Genomic DNA, 13,099 nt, shown 5'->3' on the forward strand with positions numbered 1-13,099 from the left:
GTTTTTATTTTTAATAGGCCCTACACGTGGTATTCTAGAATAATTTTAGAGTTGATCCTGCAAGCAATATGTTCATTTAACTTTTTTTCTCTTTCCGTACTTTACTTTTCTATGTTTTGCTATGTCAATTACAATGCCTTGATGATGACAGACATTGTTCTGGAGTTTATGCCTCACCTATTTTAAACAGAACACACAGGCTTTATGTCTGTAGCAGCATTGTCTTTACTACAGGCAAGATCAGCCTGGGCCTGGGGACGGCCTGGGGCCCCAGCAGTCAGTGGGCCTTTTTAAGTATAAATATGAACTGTTAATTAATAATAATAATAATAATAATAATAATAATAACAACGTATGCACGCAAAGGGCCTCAGGGTTTCCAGGGGCCATATATATATTATATATGCTATTAGCCAGGGCTGTCAAAATGACTGCCAAAATGACAAAATTAACTGAGTTAATTAACTAAAATGACCCGCCCCATACATCCGATAATCCCATCCACATACCGGTAGGCACAGTCCTGACTCCTGACTCCTATAATAACAACACCATATCCTACCACACTGGATTTGTTATGAATAAAACATACATACGTTTGTTAAATGTACGGTATGTGTATCCATTCCCACAGCAATGTGCAGAAATACATGGCATATTTTGGACATATAGTTCATGTTGGAATGGTGGTTAATCATGATTAATACATTTTCAAATATATAAATCAATATTGTGGGGACTCTGCTATTGTGTAGCAGCATCAGATGTGTGGACATGGGCTTATATATCTATGGCTATGACTATACAGACCAACCAACGTTATTTTGTCAACCTTGACTTTTATTTTGGAAATTGTCGACCGGAAGTCAAATGTTTATTCTTGCCACACTGACGCGCAGGTGTCGGTGATCTCCAAACGAAGTGAACGCTTGGCACTGGTGGTTTCTGTTTCCCTTTAGAAACCTAGCCTTATAATGGTTAGAGTACATTTATTAAGTGATTAACATGCAGTCAATACCAAATTGGTCTCTTCGCAAGGAATAACAAACGAGGTTCACGTGGATGTGGCATGGTGGATATTTCGTGTAGGTTTTGTTCTAACTTCAAACTTTTTTTACTTCCTGGTTTTTGCTATATCACTCCCCTCCCTTCTTTTATTGTCGGGGTGGTAAAGTGACTTAGTTTTAACATTTAAAAAAAATCTTTCAGATGCGTGGAGTTACTGAAGTATCACCATTGGGATATTGGGATGTTTTTCACAAGAGACACGAGATTACGACGAATGCCAAAAGGAGATATTCAATAAGTGGAACTGTGCCATGGAAAAAAAAGGTTAGGTTTTGTGTGTGTGTGTGTGTGTGTGTGTGTGTGTGTGTCATGTGTGTACTAATTTTATTATGCTATTCACCAAGACTGACATAATAATAATAATAATACATTTTATTATTTGGCACTCAAGGTCGCCGTACAGGTTAAAAACAGTTGACAGGACAGGACATAGAAATGATTTCATAATAGCGCAGAAGACGCTGGTTTCCTGATTGACGGGTATTTAAAGTTACGAAAGTCAAAGTGTACACCAGGGCGAAAACATGTAACTTAGTCAGTTTTATATGCAGGTTTTGGGAGGGTAGACTATTTTAATCACCAACTACTATATTTTTGCTTATTTTACGCACGCCTGGCTAGTGGAAAGGTACAGCATTCTTCCTCCTGGCTGCTCAAATTAACCGACTTCCAAATTATGTCCACTAGGTTTTTTGGTACGTGTCTCCGAAAGTTCAGATAACTTTCTGAAGAACGTCTTGGCACCTCTTCAGAAATCATACTTATATGAGAAATCCAACGAGTCATTCAGATATAAATCCGCATTTTTAATCAAGAACCCAAGACTTCGAAAAAAGGTGAGATTGTGTTCACTCGGTCTTTCTTCATGTCGTCACGACTCACTCACTGCCCCACAGTATGTCGTTGGTTTTGTGGTGTCACCGTGTCATACTTTACCCTGTGTTTTCCCCCTTCTCAAGTTGCATAAAAAAACAGACCAAACAATATACGAAAAATATATATCCTACATTTAAAATAAAATAATAAAAAGGCAAAGTAGGCCTACCTCAGTCTCTTACTTTTGGTCACCAGAAACTGGTTTGACACAAATACAAGTATTACATTCCCAAACATTGACAATAACTCGTATTTAATCATCACTATAGTTGTAACTTTGGCAGATAAATATGGCTATGACAGATGATCAAAATCATGCATTAGGCTATAGTTCTATATCTAGAGCTCAGATTTGTATGGGCAAAGAATTAAGAACATTAAAATGAAAATAATCCCTTATTAATTTCATCCGAGCATAAAATCTGAATCAATTGCATCATTTTCTTCACAGTATGAGGCCTTCCGTGCCAAGAAAAGAACGGAGGGCTATTCAAAAGAGGAACTGAAGGAGTCGTATGGATTTGTGCTATTTGATGATGAAAACAAGGTAGAGGAATTATAACTTGTGTTTCTCATAAATATATTGTCAGTCACACAGAATAAATTCCATAACACATTAGAATCAATGTTCTTACACACACTGTGTGTGTGTGTGTGTGTGTGTGTGTGTGTGTGTGTGTGTGTGTGTGTGTGTGTGTGTGTGTGTGTGTGTGTGTGTGTGTGTGTGTGTGTGTGTGTGTGTGTGTGTGTGTGTGTTATATTTGAAAGGCTAATAAGCTGGGAGGAACTGGTGTGGTCACCGGAAATAGCACATGCACAACACTTGGAGATCCATCTAAGGGTAAATAATATTTTTGCAATTACTATCTAACACTTTTCCACTTTCCAGCCCACTTCCTGTCAGTGATTGCATCACCAGAGATAACCACAATTAACCAGGGCCGGATTAACACCTCTGAGGGCCCCTGGGCACTGAAGCTCGAAGGCCCCCCCCCCCCCCCCCCCCCAGAGTGACAGCCAATCTAGCGCATTGTTGCTGCTTTACACACAATTGCACTTTTCAGCTGCCCTTCTCACCAACAATAAAACACTAATCTTTTTAGACCCCATTTATTTCATTCGGATTAGCAGGGACATTTTCTGTGGAGCTAAAAAAAAGAAAAGAGAAATCTTGAGGGCCCCCTGGTGCCCAAGGGCCCCTGGGCACGTGCCCAAAGTGCCCATATGATAGATCCGGCCCTGCAATTAACGCAGTATTGAGTGCTATATGTAGAGAAAAGCAGTATTCCGCAATCATTACAGCTTTACATACAGTGTTATACCATTTAATTTAATAGCTACTGGAAGCTCTTTGTGTGGTTAAATCAAACTGACACAATTGTATTTTTGATGTGTAAATGATAGGTTAGTAATGGTATGTGACACCACATTTCTCTAATGACTTAGCATGCATGCATGCAAAAAGAAAGTTAGCAGGTATCTTACCAATCTGTGTTAAGCAGTGAGCACATGTTTGTCTTGACTTGTATCCCACTGTTTTGGAAAGTGAAACTATGGTAGTATGTATGAATGTGCAAAACTGAAAGTGAGTCAATGAAATAGAACAACATAAAAGGGGTGGGAGACTAGAAGGAACGAAATATACAGTAGCTGACATTTTTATTAGAGTTTTTAGAATTCTCTGTTTCCCTTCTGCTAATGGCAACGTTGAATTGTATGGTCTTTCACATGGCCTGACCTTGCTTGTGATTGAGGCATGGGCACAAATTGTAGATAATGTTCTTCTGTTGTAGATATCACTGTTCATCAGCTGAATTGAGACTGTTCCTGATAGTTAATGAGTAACCACACTGGTCACACTGGTCAAAGTCCTTTTACTGAGCTGTTGTATGAAACCATGTGATAACATAAGGTGTCATAAGACACCTTATGTTACCACCTACTGAAATCGATGTTACACAGTAATTAAGGGCCTTATCTTGCCTCATACATTTTTGTGTGAATGCATGTCCTGCCCCCACCCGGTTTTGTAATACCCGTCGTACCCGTTCTCAGAGTACCACTGTTGTAACAATCTGTGGCTGTGTCCCTTGTATTCCCTTATATGGACATCCCTCGATGATGTCATCACCAGTATAAAGCCATGTACAGGCATATCGGTCTGATTGGTTGTGATGGACAACCGCATCTCCATGATATATATCCGATCGATATACATCGATATATATATTTACATAAATAGATTATTTAAAAAAAATATATATATATTTTAGGGATGCACCAAAAGGGAAATTCTTGGCCGAAACCAAATATACCGAATATAGGAAACAGTTCAGTTGGCCGAAAACTGAATACCGAATATCCGAATATGATTCATATTATATATATGTTTTCCTTCCATTGCTGTCATGGCCGTACCTTAACCCATTTGGGCTTGACGTCTGGGAAAAAAAAAGTCTTCTGAAAGAATATATATTCAAAGATTTGTGCCACATTTTCACGATTTCTCAAAAATAGCAGACCTACAAGCTTGTAGCACGCCACTCGGTGGCGCGCTCATAGTGGCGCGCTATGAGCTTGCATTTTTAGCCATTTTCTGTCGAATATTTTCTGCGGCCGAATATTCGGTGCATAAAGCAAAGCAAAGTTCATTGTTTACCCAGGGTAAGTGGACTAAGCTCGAGATGCTTGTTTACAGCCACGCCCTGCTCATAGAACATTTCATGGTTGGGGTTCAATGCCTTGCTCAAGGGCACTTCAGCGGAGGTAATTTTAACGTGCCGGTCCGGGGATTCGAACTGGCGACCTTCCGGTATCAAGACCGCTCCGCAAACCGTTCGGCCACCGCTGCATCACTAATATATTTCTGTTGCAAAGGCTATATTGTCATCCAAACCCGACCCATAGTAACTACCTTAGAGGATACTATTTATTTTGATAGCTTAGACATACCGCAGGTGAATGCTATATGGTGCAATGTTGAGTACAGGGCTACAGGTCTAATGGTCTGTTAGATTGAGGCAACATTTATGTGGATGGATAACAGAATATCTTTTTCCCCAATAGTTTTTTTATGGTTGACTATCAATTCATTGTTAATATAGAATTATAGTAGATCAGATAGCCTATTTTGACTATTTTCAAATGTTTTTCAAAATAATAAATGCCTAATATAATAAGATTAGGCATAAGAGATGAGGCGCCATGCAAGATAGGGCCCTAGGACTTTAATTGATTATCATACTGTACATACAGTACATAATCAAACACATGAACTGTAAACGACAGCTACGGTTTAACCCTGGGAACATTCTTACAATAGTGGCACTGGCACCTTGCCAGAGAAAACATGAGTCTCATCCGACCAGTTGTGTTTTAGATCAACTTACTACTTTTTGTAAGGTGAAACCATTCCCTTGTCAAGCAACTCTTATCAGATTGTAAAAATGTCTTCTACATCCTGACAGTTTTCTGAAAAAGCTATGTTTCTATTTCAGTGGTTCTTCGATTTTTCAAAAATAGCAGACCTACAAGCTCGTAGCGCGCCACTCGGTGGCGTGCTATGAGCTTGTAGATCTGCTATTTTTCAATAGCTAAAGCATAACATAATGCTAACACCAAAAGGGGTTCCCGCCCAGAATGGGTTAAATGTGCATGAATATAGTTAGACTTAACTCATATCGCTATCGGCTGATATTTGCCGTTATCGGTCCATATTGGTATCGGCAAATAAAGCTGACTTTAAACGATGGGTGGCATCCGATATTTATCTGTTGTTGATGAGCATCAAATTTGGTTGTTGGTTATCTGTAGTCTACCAAGCTGGTTATCTGTAGTCTACCAAGCTGGTTAGCTGTAGTCTACCAAGCTGGTTATCTGTAGTCTACCAAGCTGGTTATCTGTAGTCTACCAAGCTGGTTATCTGTAGTCTACCAAGCTGGTTATCTGTAGTCTACCAAGCTGGTTATCTGTAGTCTACCAAGCTGGTTATCTGTAGTCTACCAAGCTGGTTATCTGTAGTCTACCAAGCTGGTTATCTGTAGTCTACCAAGCTGTTGGTTATCTGTAGTCTACCAAGCTGTTGGTTATCTGTAGTCTACCAAGCTGGTTATCTGTAGTCTACCAAGCTGTTGGTTATCTGTAGTCTACCAAGCTGTTGGTTATCTGTAGTCTACCAAGCTGGTTATCTGTAGTCTACCAAGCTGGTTATCTGTAGTCTACCAAGCTGGTTATCTGTAGTCTACCAAGCTGGTTATCTGTAGTCTACCCTGTTGGTTATCTGTAGTCTACCAAGCTGTTGGTTATCTGTAGTCTACCAAGCTGGTTATCTGTAGTCTACCAAGCTGGTTATCTGTAGTCTACCAAGCTGTTGGTTATCTGTAGTCTACCAAGCTGTTGGTTATCTGTAGTCTACCAAGCTGTTGGTTATCTGTAGTCTACCAAGCTGGTTATCTGTAGTCTACCAAGCTGGTTATCTGTAGTCTACCAAGCTGGTTATCTGTAGTCTACCAAGCTGGTTATCTGTAGTCTACCAAGCTGTTGGTTATCTGTAGTCTACCAAGCTGTTGGTTATCTGTAGTCTACCAAGCTGGTTATCTGTAGTCTACCAAGCTGGTTATCTGTTAGTCTACCAAGCTGGTTATCTGTAGTCTACCAAGCTGCAGATTCTGAACAGTTATTTATTTATTTATTTCTTATAATGAAGATTTGTTTGTTTCCCTAGCACAAAAGGGAGAATTAACCCATTCTGGGCGGGAACCCCTTTTGGTGTTTTACCCCCTCAGGCCGGGAACCCATTTTGGGGTTCCGTACAGTATGTACAGTATTCAAAAATGTAAAAAATTTGATTGCTGCTATATAAATATTTGAAGTTTTTCAGAAAACGGTCAGGATTTAGAGGCGTTTTTAGAATCGGCCTTAGGCCTAAATGGCATAATAACGCCAAAAACGAAATTAAAGTTGCAAGCAGCGATGACCGGGCCCTCGCGCATCTCAGCGTCTGTGCACGTTGGGGACAAATATCGATCAATCAGAACTGGGAGGATTTTCAACCGAGTCTAGTGAGGCAACTCATGACTCTCTACGACAAATATTATGGCAAATGATAGAAGCTATCGACCAATCGGAAGAGGGCGCGGAGAAAATTGACTCCAATCATGGACAAGGACCTTCAATCAAATCAAGTGACGTGAATCAAAACTACGACAAACCGCTGAAGTTATATTTAAAAAATCACACCCGTGTGAACTGAGTGGTGCAACTCCCCCCCCCAATCACAGCCGTGTGACGTGAGGGCTGCTCTTATCATTATACATCATCATACATCATCTCATGAACAACTGAATATATGTGATTGGTTAGCCGATTTCCTCATCTACATATGACGTAAAATTTCCCTTCATTGTCGATGGCATTTAATGTTTGTGTTGCCACAACTTTACGTTATATTTGAAGGACATATGACCTCATTTCTCCTTCCATTGTCGATGGCAAATATGAGACGTGTGGGGACAAAAGCTGTATATAGGACTCCTAGCGGCCCTCAAAAATAGGAACTATCAAATATAACATTGACCAATCAGAAGAGGGGGCGGGGCTACGTTACACCAATGAAGGACAAGGACTGAACCAAGTCCAATGACACCACCCACAGACTGGTGGGTGGTGTCATTGGACTTGGTTCAGAGTATGACAAACCATTGAAAAGTTATAGGACAAAATAGGAACTATCAAATATCAGAACAGGAGGCAGGGCTAAGTTACACCAAAGAAGGACAAGGACTCTGAACGAAGTCCAGTGACTCCACCTCCAAGTCTGTACGACAATCGGTTCAATAAAAAAAGAAAAACTTGATCTTGTAGATCTGCTATTTTACACTGTCACTCTCTTTAACGTCGCTCATCATTCTTTATATAAGCTAAATGATCTGATGAACACTGAGAGCCAAAGGCCCTGCCCCATCCATATATGTACTTTGTTGTTGTCATCCTGTTAGCAATAGCTAAAGCTATTGCTAATCAACACAACATAGCTAGCAAGCTAACGTTGCATATCCACACCATAGACAAGAGGATAATTTGCGCTTCACAGCTTTACTTTAAAGTGTACTTTGGTTTATAATCCATAGTTACTATGTATAATAATAATAATAATGTTACTATGAAAATGCATAAGACTGCACAGCGTCCTAGCTATTCTAATGTAATTTGAATATATAAACATTAAAAATGTTCTTTATTAGGGCCAGAGAACTGCACAGAGAATTCCTCCTCAGAATCTCATCAAACTCGTTCGGCGTGAATTTTCATAAAACCGCCCCCAGAGAGAAGCTGCCCCACCCCAACTGTAGGCGGGCAAAGTCCATGCACGAGCAAAAGGGCGCACAGCTGGGTTTTAACACAGAATGTTCGTTAAATAATCTATTCAGGCGTTCAGGGAGGTTAATAGTCTATTCAGGCGCGTTCAGGGAGGTTAGCAATTCCGCATTTTCAAGAAAAATCTAATCAATTAGGAATCAAGAAAATGCAGAAGTAGATACATTTGTTTGGTCAAACAGCTCCAGTACAATGCATACATACAGAATAAAGAGAAGCATGATGAACATATAAAAAATACATTATATCAGTAGAAATAGTATGCAGTAATAAAATACATTAGCTATAAGTTAAAAAGGCTCAAGTTAAGAATACAACATAAATAAAAACAAAACAAATACATTAAAGGACCACTTCACCACTTTTCAACATCTCTTCATATAATTGGTCCTCACTAATGTTCATGATAAAACACCACCATTTTTTCCTACTCAGTCTGTGTCTCATAGGAGGGCTTTGGGCAGTTCGGACACCCGTCCACCAGTGACATCATCATTAGGCAGATTTCTTTTTAAACAAGATTTGTTTTAAAATATATTTCGATTTTTATTATCGTGAGAACGATGGCTTCAACTTTTGCATTGCAACTTTTCAGGAAAAGAAAGCCTGCCGTTTCTATTAGCTTGGATTCACCATCGATGATGTCACTGGTAGACGGGTTTCTGAACTGCCCACAGCCCTCCTATGAGACACAGACTGAGTAGGAAAAAATGGTGGTATTCTATCATGAACATTAGTTAGGACCAATTATAGGAAGAGACGTTGAAAAGTGGTGAAGTGGTCCTTTAACTGACCAACCCCCTCCCGCCTCGTCTCTCCCCTTCAGTCATTATACAGTCTAATGGCTCTTGGGATAAAGGATTTCCTAAGTCTTATCTGTTCTACATGACCCTACAACCTGTTACTGAATTTGCTCTTCTGAGAATAAAGTGCTGTGTGCAATGGGTTATTTTTTTTTATCCCACGATTTTGTAACCCATTTTTCACCCCTGTGTCAATTATCTAATGTGATCCTGGGCTCTACACACCCTCCGCTAACCTGGGGAGAGCAACGGACTTGAACTCATGCTTCCTTCATGCATGAGTGTCCAAGTTGCTCCTTTACACCTGACAGGGGGGAGATTCCCTGGTTGGACGTAGCACGTGGAAGGAACACGTTATTCCAACCAGTTCCTTTCCCCTCCATCAGGCGCCCCGGCTGGCCAGGGGGAGGCAGTTTAGAGACCAGGATTACTGCATGTTTTTTGTGAGGGTACCTACCCTAGGGGACACGGGGAGGACATGCAAACTCCACACAGAAAGGCCCTTTCGCCAATCCCGCCTCGGGTATGGGCGATGGTTTCTGACATCATCCAGAATGGCTAGTGTCTTGGCCTGAGTCCTCTTCTCTGCCATCACTGCCACAGAGTCAAGCTTGGTCCCTATCACTCCAATCCAATCCAATCCACTTTATTGATATATCACGTTTCAGAACAAAGTGCTGTACAGGAGAAAATAAAAACAAATAAACTATAGCTAGCACACAGAACAACAACAGCGAGAATACAAAGTACAAACAGTGAAAACAACTGAGACACATCACAGAAAAGCAACAGCATCACAGTGAAAACAAAACATAAGGACTTTAGGCGAGATTTAAAAGTCTCGATGGAAGGGGCCAATTTGACGTGGGAGGGGAGAGCGTTCCATAATTTGGGGGCTACAACAGAAAAGGCTCGGTCGCCTCTGGACTTTAAGCGGGTCTTCTTTGTGACCCTGAGATTTAGCTGGCCCTCAGACCGCAGTGACCTTGGAGGAGTATAGACCTCAATAAGGTCAGACGGGTATAGAGGAGCCAGACCATTAATAGATTTAAAGACAAACAAAAGCATTTTAAAATCAACTCTAAAGCGGACAGGGAGCCAGTGAAGGGAGGCCAAAACAGGTGTGATATGCTCACGTCTGCGAGTACCTGTGAGTAGACGTGCGGCCGAGTTCTGGACTAGCTGGAGTCGAGCAAGGGAGGCTTGATTTAAACCAACGTAAGTGCATTTAATACAGTAGTCCAACCACGTAGAAATAAAGGCATGGATAACCTGCTCAAAATCGCTAAAGGATAGCACAGACTTGATTTTAGCCAGCAGCCTTAGGTGATAAAAACTTGAGCTGACTACCGCATTTACCTGTTTATCAAGTTTAAGGGCATTGTCTAGTTTGACGCCAAGGTTAGTGACCACAGGTTTCATATATCCCTGGTCCCTATCACTAGTAGAGTGTTCTTCCGGGTCCTTCAAAAGCCACTTAGCAACTTTCATTGAAATGGATAGCTGGGCGTGGCGCAGTTCGCTCTCTAGTGTATATATAACTCTATGGTAAGACGCCGTGACCGTGGCGAAACTTCCTTGTTTTCACTGCCAAACGGGAAGTGAAAATAGCTGATCTACAAGGTCATGTTTTTTCCTTTTTTCTATAACTTTTCAGAGTCCTTGTCTTTCATTGGTCTAACTTGGCTCCACCCCCTTTTCTGATATCTGTATTTGTAATCTCCTATATTTTGCCATAACTTTTGACATTCTTCTCTTAGCCACTTGTAAGTGGCCTCATTCTGCACTCAGCTTAGACTAGAGTCCTTGTTCATAATTGGTGTTACTTAGCCCCACCTAGTTTCTGGTTGGTCGATAGTTTATAGCCGGATTTGGGCAGATTACTACTCAAGCACTTCCGTTTTCCCGTCTCGCAAAATGAGAGAAGAAAAGGCTAGTGTTAGCATTAGCACACAATGTATCTTTTTCCAGAAACGTTAATATTTTATTATGAAATGGTTTGATATTTCATATAGTTTCTATCTTTTGCCTTAACTTTTGAACAGTTTGTCGTTAGCCTGACTAATCAAGGTCTAAATGTAGACCGTCTATATATAGACCTTGAAACGACGTTGTTTCAACGTCTAATCTAAGCCTAGACTGCTATTTTACCCCAATTTATAGACATTTTTTTTGCCATTTAGACAAAAATGCTCAGTGGGGAACTACTAGACCAGGGGTGCCCACACATTTATGACGTGAGATCTACTTTCAAAATGACCAGCTCAACAAGATCTACCCACTGAAAAAATAAGTGTACCATTGCTGAAAATAGTTTAAATATATAATGTACCTGGGGGGGCTTTGGAATAGGGAGGGAGGAGAAATTATGACAGGCAGTTTCCGCTGTCAAAATATGTCCCCCCCGTATTTAACTTAAATGCCCAATGCATTCTCAATGGCAATAGCACAAACTTTGGCATGCTACTAGTCCTACATCAGGGGTGCCCACACATTTATGACGTGAGATCTACTTTCAAAATGACCAGCTCAACAAGATCTACCCACTTACTCCACAGTATATAACTTTGTAATGCTACTGACGTTTGTGCACAACAATCTTGAAAACAAAGTAATACATTGTGGGTTTGAGCTGACAGGCCCTTCTAAATGTCAATCAAGTCACCTTAATTCAAGTGGCAAAATTTAAATTAAATATATATTTTTAGGGGCATGTAATGTGATATACCTGCACAGCCCTTGTGATCTACTGGTAGATCGCGATCTACCTTTTGGGCACCCCTGTACTAGACCAATATAAAATAGTAGGCTAGTATATGTTTTTCCGCGAGTAAAACTCGCAGGTCGGTCTGACCTGGGGCATAGAGAAAGTTATTTTCAAATTGGCAGAGATTGTAGATAATATGTTGAGTAATATGTAGTTCCCTATTCTTCATCTGCTGGGTCAAGACTGATAAAAGGTAGTTATTGAGTAACCACATGGGTCAAAGTCCTACTGAGCTAGTTGGAGTTTAATGTTCACTGAACTGTGGTATGAAACAATGTCACACAAGGTGAAAGGAACTGGTTAGAGATAGCAGATCTACAAGCTCACAATGCAATGCATTGCATCACAACACATTGTGAGCTTGTAGATCCTGATGGGAGAGAGCTGTTAACTATTTGATCATGTAAGCACATAACTGAGAATCATGTCTATTTAATCAGGGGCTTATATATCCAAGTATGCTGACTGCCTGGACGAAAACCTGTGGTCCCCTGGGAAATCTGGCTACATTGTCATCGTCACACTGACCAAGGTATTTAAAAATCACACTGTGTGAAGTAAGTGGTGCAACTGCGTGTGGGGGTCCCCGGGGGGGGGGACCAGACCCACAGGAACGCACCCAGGGTGCCGGCCCGATTCCGGCGAGCCGCCCCGCGTCCGAAACGGTTGAGAAATTACAGAGTTACCTTGTGGGGGTCCCTCTACTGTACCCTCTACTGTACTGTCGCTGTACTGTACTGGCACACCCAAAATCACCATATATACAGTTAATATGTGCGTGTGTATTTGTGTGTGCGTTAGGTTGCGCACAGGTGGTGAAAAACAACCATGCTGTTTTCATGCTCAGACGCACCCACCCACCCACCCAGCCACCCAGCCACACACATAGTCACTTAAGGAAGTGGTTGCACTACTTAAAACTAGAGAAATGAGTCGCGACACTGGGGCATTGTTTATTTATAGGGGTTCATGAAATTGAACTTTTGGCTCATATCTGATAACCTATTTATTGCATGGTCAAATTGACAGATACCAATATTGCAATACATACATGTTTCCAGTAGGGTGTATTTGTACCCCTCTTATACAGTAGACTTACAGGAAACTAGGCCTACTGATATTAGTTCCAACAACTTAAATGTAGCTTAAACCTTTCCTGAAAACACTGATCATCATCAATCATCACAAAAGGATTTTTCAGCTTCACTTT

At 40.8% G+C, this 13,099-nt stretch overlaps 1 protein-coding gene across 1 annotated transcript in view; it reads left to right on the plus strand.

Moving 5' to 3' along the window:
- Nucleotides 1-931: 931 nt before the first annotated feature.
- Nucleotides 932-13,099, plus strand: part of tasor2 (transcription activation suppressor family member 2) — a gene marked incomplete at its 3' end in the record, with an annotated part of 42,686 nt that continues 30,518 nt past the window's right edge. Inside the window, exons 1-6 of the mRNA XM_079501276.1 lie at nt 932-1,085; nt 1,210-1,332; nt 1,756-1,904; nt 2,396-2,491; nt 2,713-2,785; nt 12,330-12,421. Of these exons, the coding sequence (XP_079357402.1) occupies nt 1,320-1,332; nt 1,756-1,904; nt 2,396-2,491; nt 2,713-2,785; nt 12,330-12,421 (423 nt within the window). The 5' untranslated portion in view covers nt 932-1,085; nt 1,210-1,319. The remainder of the gene's footprint in view (nt 1,086-1,209; nt 1,333-1,755; nt 1,905-2,395; nt 2,492-2,712; nt 2,786-12,329; nt 12,422-13,099) is intronic.

This window comes from Electrona antarctica (genome assembly GCF_951216825.1).
Source record: "Electrona antarctica genome assembly, chromosome: 5".
Taxonomy (NCBI): domain Eukaryota; kingdom Metazoa; phylum Chordata; class Actinopteri; order Myctophiformes; family Myctophidae; genus Electrona; species Electrona antarctica.